At 38.7% G+C, this 7,178-nt stretch overlaps 1 protein-coding gene across 1 annotated transcript; it reads right to left on the reverse strand.

Moving 5' to 3' along the window:
* On the reverse strand, nucleotides 1-6,529 carry LOC130721350 (phytochrome A). The gene is made up of 5 exons (XM_057572130.1): nucleotides 6,278-6,529; nucleotides 3,366-5,435; nucleotides 2,040-2,856; nucleotides 840-1,130; nucleotides 1-405 (listed from the first exon to the last, which is right to left on the reverse strand). Exons 2-5 carry the CDS (start codon nucleotides 5,419-5,421, stop codon nucleotides 195-197), a joined length of 3,375 nt encoding a protein of 1,124 aa, XP_057428113.1. The 5' UTR covers nucleotides 5,422-5,435; nucleotides 6,278-6,529; the 3' UTR covers nucleotides 1-194.
* Nucleotides 6,530-7,178: the final 649 nt, after the last annotated feature.

Genomic DNA, 7,178 nt, shown 5'->3' on the forward strand with positions numbered 1-7,178 from the left:
TGAATGAATAAATAAGAACTTGTTGACTTAGAAGTTAGAATATGTCAAGGAATCTGAAGGGTACTGATACATATCTACAATGCACATTACAAGAAGTTAAGGAAACTTGAAAAACGTAAGACTTTCATACTTCATTCTCTCCTTAATGTACAAAACAGATTGTTGTTCAATCATCTTATTCATTTTCCAAAATTTTAAGCTTTCAACTTATGTGCTGCAGCAAGTTCAACCGATAGGATAAACGATGATTTGCCTGCTTCCCTTAGATAACGAACATCTCCACTCATGAGCTTTAGCAGCTTTCTGCTGATGAGCAGGCTAATACCCTCCTCTGATTCTAGCCCATCATTTCCAAACATCTGGTTCAGCAATGCTTCCGGCACCCCGCTACCGCCATGTGTTATGCTGCATAAATAGCAAAAAATAACCACTTATTAGTTTAAAGCCAAATTTAGCTGTCAATAAGATTCACAATGCAGTTTCTTCTCCTCTTCATAGGATAAAAATAATGCAAAGTTTCTTTTGTTTCTAAGGTAGTTCCCTAGCACAAGAGAACAAGGATTTATCTTGACATCACACATTAGTTCATGAGATTAACTATACACCGACAGTGTAAATGATTTTTACACGGGCATCCAATTAGATTTCATCACTTTTTATTGTCTTTAACCTGGATGTTTTTCCCCCGGTCGGGAAACTATAGTTGTCCCTCCAAGAAATTATTTTTCCAGGATTCGAACTTATGCTCTCACCCCCACAGGGTAGCGGGAATACAAGTAGATCCAGATAAACCACTTATAGGGAGTTTTAAATGCATGAATATGAAACTCCAAATTTACCTGAGCTCCAAATTAGCAAGATGGACAGATTTCCCTAGCTGTTCCTTGGTTAGAGAGGCTGCAACAACAACCTGACCTCCATTTGGTGTACAATTGATGGAAATCAGTAAAAAGTCGGCTAAGACCTGCTGAAGCCTAAGACTATCACCATATAAGATTTCCACCATGATCTCCTCAGCGACATCATTGACTATTCGGATACCTCTCGCACTACTCCTTGCCATGATTTGACTTAGGGAGGTAATCAGTACATCTTGGAGAGTGAATTCAGCCATCTCAAGATCCAAGTAGCTGTTCAGAAAAAACAAGTATATAAACTGTTAGCAAATACATCAAGCCAAATAATCTCAAAGATTTTTGTATCTCTGGTCCTGCGTTCATAATTTCACAAAATCAAACTAATCTAGCACTATAGATTGACTTGGAAAGCACAGTGCGAATCAGAAGTAAATATCCACAGTTTCCGTGTTGCAAAGTTTTAATTATCAAACATATGCTTTATTGGTATTCCCTGCCAAAACATGATGCAGATAACATGAACCATCAGAATAACAAAAACATGACTTTCAGCAAACTAACAAAAGGAGACTTAAATCGCTTAAGACAACCTAATTCCTATTTATGTCCTCAAGCATGTCAAATTGGTCAACTCCAACTAACTTACATTCCCTTCTCCTCCCAAAAATTGATAAAAGGTTACCAAGTGATCACATGCTTTAGATGCACGCTAATCTTCAGATACAAGGAAATACAATTTCTAGTTTGGAAAAAAACTATGCTTTTACCAGGAAAAAAAATTCCTTGTTATAGGAATCAGCTTCTCAAAGTCGGGATATAAATTCAGCAAGTATTCACTAGATAAAATAGGAAAGTCAAAGTCTTAACCCCTACAATGAAAATCAAATTGCTATCGCTATAGCACACACAGAATTTCTTGTAGTTATTATTATTCTTTTCATCTTAAACTTTAGACAACTTCTTAAAATAAAAAATAAAAAAACCTGCATATCAAAGCATGTTGTCACCTTTGTTTTGTGGAGTTAAGACTCAAGCATGGTGTTAACTTTCTATTATTGAGCTTCAATGAAGTTTCCAAATGGATCTTCTAGGCTTAAATATGCGACATAATTGATCAACACTTAATGCTTCACATGACATGAATTCAAAGAGAAAAAAGAACAACATTGACAGATATCGTACCCGTCCATGATGCTGTCAAGATCCGAGTCATCGAGAATTTTGCTAAGCTGGCGCTGGCACTGAGCACTAGTATGGACAAGTCGTTTTTGTTCTATTCCCAAATCAGTACCCTCCAACGTTTTCCGTGAAAATACAATCCCAGACAATGGATTCCTGATCTGCCTTTTCATATAAGTTAATGCCTTCAGTCTTTTCAGAGCAGTTTGTTCGGATAGGCGCTGAATGTGTAATGCTTGTTGCAGCTCTGGGCTAGCTAGCTGCAAGAAGCAGAAGACCCCTGTAACTAGACCTTCTACGTCCAATTTCTTACTCACAGAAAGAAGGCATTCTACATACTTGCCACTCCGAGCAAAGAAACCGAAGCCGACCTTCTCCGTTTCCGAACCAGTCATGGCTTTATTAAGCACAATGCCAAAATTAACAAAAGCTTCTTGATTCTTTAGACGACAAGCAGCCATGTGTGTCCCAAAAACTTCTCCTAAAAGCATTTTATCCATCACCTCTTCTCGCTTCCATCCAGTTAACTTTGTCATGGCTGGATTCCACTCACAACACCAGCCAAATTCATCTGTGCCAAATATCGGGGGGATTAGTGGATTGGGGTTCTGAACAATTGCCTTGTAATCGCCTTCAATTCGGGTGAATTTGTCCATTACAGTCTTCTGAGCAGTAATATCTTGGGCCACAAAACAAACCCCCACAACATTTTCTCGAAGATCCCTGCTTGCACAAGCATTAACTACCAAACTAATAGGACCAGATTCCATCTTAGACCCGTGTGTTTTGATCTCGAATTGGACGTTCTTCTCTTCTTCACCTAATTACATTGCAACAGAACAAAACAAATCAACAATTTGGAAATCAAAAGCAGGTTTGAAGAATGTTATCCCATTGTGTTAGAGAAATTGCACCAACACTTTCCATTGCCACCACAACCATCGCACAACAGGAACAAAAACATTCTCCTATTAAATGAGGTTCAGCCATATGTATTAAACAGTCATAATTCCAATTGCAAATCATGCCTAGTGGATTAAATCACACAAAGACCCCCCAAAATAAAAGAAGACCACACAACTCCTTGAGTGTTCCTTTCCTACTCAAGTATTGTAGGGCCACAGAATTCAATGAAATTGTCAACAAGACATACTTCTCACAATTCTTCATCAATACAAAATTCATGGATGGGTTAGCAAAGTTGATTAAATTAAATAGTCACACACACACACACATCTGTAACTTCTGATCATGAATGCTAAGGCTTGATAAACAGAGAAAAGAGAAGTGCTTATATAAGGATAAGATTACGAAAGAAAAAAGACATACCCGAAAGTGCCAAGTCAAGCATCTTCTTTACTCTATCAGTTGAACAATCCTCAACAAGTGTGAGTAGATGCTTTCCAATAGCTTCACCAACCGGAAGACCTGTCAACTCAGCAATTTTTATATTCCACCCATTGACCAGCCCATCAATATCGACTGCCAAAATAGGCACTGTTGCAGTTTCAATTAACCTAACCATCTCACTTGTCACTGCTTCCAGTTCCTGCATCCCTTCAATTTTCAGATCACTTAATCTTGTGTCTATTGCAGTTGTGTTTATATCCATACTATCTGTATCTTTGAATGCATTCCTCAGTATTAATTGCAATGAATGAATAGCATCCATTTCATAGTCCTTCCATGGTGAGCTCCTTGCCCTCACAACTTCAAGGAAAGCCTTGAATGATGATCTTGGATGCATCTTCTTACCATCATCCTGTTCTCCAGGTTCATGCTTTGCACCACCCCATCGGATTTCTGCAGCAGTGTGCGACCGAAACCAGAATACTACGTCTTTCGGAGTTATTCTAACAGCTGCCATTCCACACACAAGATCCCCAAGAGAAAGGGCCCCTGGGAACCCTGCATCAGACAAGCTATCTGTACTCAAACCTGTGGAATCTGTGTGGTAGTTAGACAGCCATGAAGCTATGTCTCTTATATGGAGTTCACTAGGTGTTACTCCTAACATCCATACCTTGTTTTTATACAAGAGGGCAGCGCCATCACATTTCACTAGATCCATTAAATTTGGACTCTGTGTTAGAATGCCTAGGGGCGCATCTCGCATCAGCATATCACACAAGAGTGTCTGGGTGCGCAGGATATTCTTCTCAAGAATCTGACATTCTAATTCTATTTCTTTGTTCACATGGATGGCAAACACTTGAGCCAGAAATTCACAAGCATACCTTAGAGGAAAAGGAACAAATCTAGGAGAAGTGTTGTGGCAAACTACCAAACCCCAGAGTCTTTTTCTCTTCTGTGGCTGAACTGAATCAGAACCATCCCCGTCTTCATCGTTGTCATTGACTACAACTGCCATAACCAGGGAAGCAATTGAATCCATGTTTGCCATGTATTGCAAATGGCAACTGTGAGGAGCCCTTAAGGTTGAACCACACAAAGTCAAATCAAATGGGAGTTTTTCATCTATAAGAACCTTCACTTGTTTTGCATGACAATCAACTATCATCCGGACCTTGTTCTTCATAAATAAAAAGCGTGAAGCCTGAGGAATATCAGTGGCTGGATAGTGTAAACCCAGATATGGCTCTAGCCCGGGCTTTGTTATCTCAGCAATCACCTCTCCATGATCATCCTCATGAAATTTATAAGCCATCACCCTATCATAACCTGTGAGTTCAAAAACTTCTTGAACCATTGTATCACAAAGCCTTTCCATGCTCCCACTAGGCAAAGATTGCAACCGGGTAATTGCTTTGGCAGCAAGCTTGTAAGATTGCAAAGCACCTGCTGCAGTCATGGGAACTTCATACGGCTTGACCGGCTCAAAGTCAATTATCAAACTACCCGTGACACGATGGATGATTGCATAAAAGGGTTTCCCAGAAGTCTTGCAATGAACAAGGATGGGGTTAAGAAGTGTAACCTCGGCAAATCCCAGCGCCTTCTGTAATGCAGAAGCACTTGGCGCGGTGAAAATAGTTCTTATGTCAGTGTCAATGCCAAGGGCAGGGTGTTCACCAACACTTGGGACAGCATGGCTCACCATGGTGAGCATTTCAGGTGCATTCTCACTGTATGCAATGACCTTGCATGTTTTCTCATCTAAGGCCAGCAAGCAACCAAAAGGCTGGATCAGCTTGCCTCTCTGTATGTGATGCAGGTAAGCTGTTGTTACTTTGTTGGACTTTGGTTGATGGTCTGCATCAGCCGTACCGGAGGCACGTACCGAACTGGAGTAGTCGAAGGAACTACCAGACTCCTCAAAATTGGCATGGATTTTTGCATCTACAGTGGTCTGAGCAATAACCCTAGCACTATGTCTTGATCTCCCTGAATTGTTGGACGATTGGCTAGGCCTTGATGAAGACATTTTGGATCAGCCAACTGTACATGGAATGATAAAAATAAGATGACTAAGTTAATTTGGATCATAATTCATACAAGAACTCTTAACAATATGTTATGCTACACAACTACTTAAGCCTCTTATTACTTTACTTGAAAGCCAAAATTCAGAATCCTTTTCATATAACAACTCAAGAAGAAGGGGGAGAAATTTCCAACACTTTTTCAAGATGAAAAAATCATGAAAGGCTTTAATTAGCAATAATCTATGACTATACCATAAAAGACAACCAATAATCCTCACACCTCAAGGACACTCCTATTTCGCCAGTGGTTAGAAAAGAAAACATATAGGGACAACCAATGAAATTCAACTTCTTATTTTATTAGAGAATAATTTGTCGAACTCTAAACCAGTTGGTCATATAGGGTCTGATACCGGTGAATAACTAACTATTTCAAAAGCTGATTAAGCAGTTGGGTAAAAAACACATGAATAATTTTATATTACATTTCTGACAATAGCAACTCTCTAAACTATACAATTACCTGTTTGTGATAATATAAAATTGGTCATTATTTTTCTTAACTTTCAAAAAGGGAAAAAAAATTGATAGGTAGTAGGATAAGTTAACACCATGAACAAGGATGACCCCAGATAGGACAGAAACAAATCCAGTAGTACTATCAACAAACAATAAAATTTCCCTAGAAAAACAAAACAGATACTCATCCAAAACATTGAAAAGCAGCAAATTCACTAAGTCAACAAGCTGAAACTAACTAACTAACTTACCTACCTGCCCAGAACAGAGGAGATTGAGGAAAAATCAGCAGAATCAAGAGAGCAGAAGAAGAAGAAGAAGAAGAAGGCAACTAACCTTGCAAGGGAAAACCTGATCACAAAGCAATGAGGGAGAGAAAGTGGAAGAGGTCCTAGGGGGCTAAAATAAGCAGGTGTGGCAGCCCACCATACCCTGCTATGCTAGCTGCTACTTGAGCTGCACCAATCACATGAAGGAAAAACAAGGTGAATCTCGATTATCACCCCCTTTGTCTCCAACACCAACCTCAGCACTCAGCAACACACAACTGTGTCTGTCTGTGATTGAAGGAGGGACCGCCATGCCATAAAGAAATCAATTTTATAGTAGCCACTCCAAGCACCATGTGAATGAATGTGGGAAAAAGAATGAAATGAATAGAATAACAATAAAATATTGATAAATCATCATCCAGAAATTAATAAAAAAACTTACCTTCACTCTGCTTCTGGCATCTTCTTATTATTATTTTTTATAATATGGAAAAAAATAATCTCAATTGGGCAAGTGGGTTTGGTTTGGTTCCTAAAGTGGAAATGGAAAAGAAGGACCATTTTTGAATAAATACAAACCTTTTACTGTGTTTCTTGCCTCCTTCCTTCCCTTCATCACCTCATTTATATACCATTTTGAATTTGAAGATGGTTCCTACTTTAATGGAGGAAAAAAATATCCAAATTTCCAAACCCAATTTTACATAATTAACCACCCTTTACCTCTTAGTTTAATTTTAAATTAATTTAATATGGTTCCATTATTGACTCCTAAGTCCTAACTATGAACAATTATTTTATTGATTGATGACAGTAGTAAAAAGGAGATGATGAAGTGAAAAGAAGGGAAAAGAATAAAACTTTATTAGATATTTTTTTTGTAGAAATTATGGGGTAGTTGATTTTGATTGGATAGCCGCCCCATGCCTTGGCTAATGGATATGGAGGTGAATAATAGCAACAAG

This window comes from Lotus japonicus, chromosome 5 (genome assembly GCF_012489685.1).
Source record: "Lotus japonicus ecotype B-129 chromosome 5, LjGifu_v1.2".
NCBI classification, from domain to species: Eukaryota; Viridiplantae; Streptophyta; class Magnoliopsida; order Fabales; family Fabaceae; genus Lotus; species Lotus japonicus.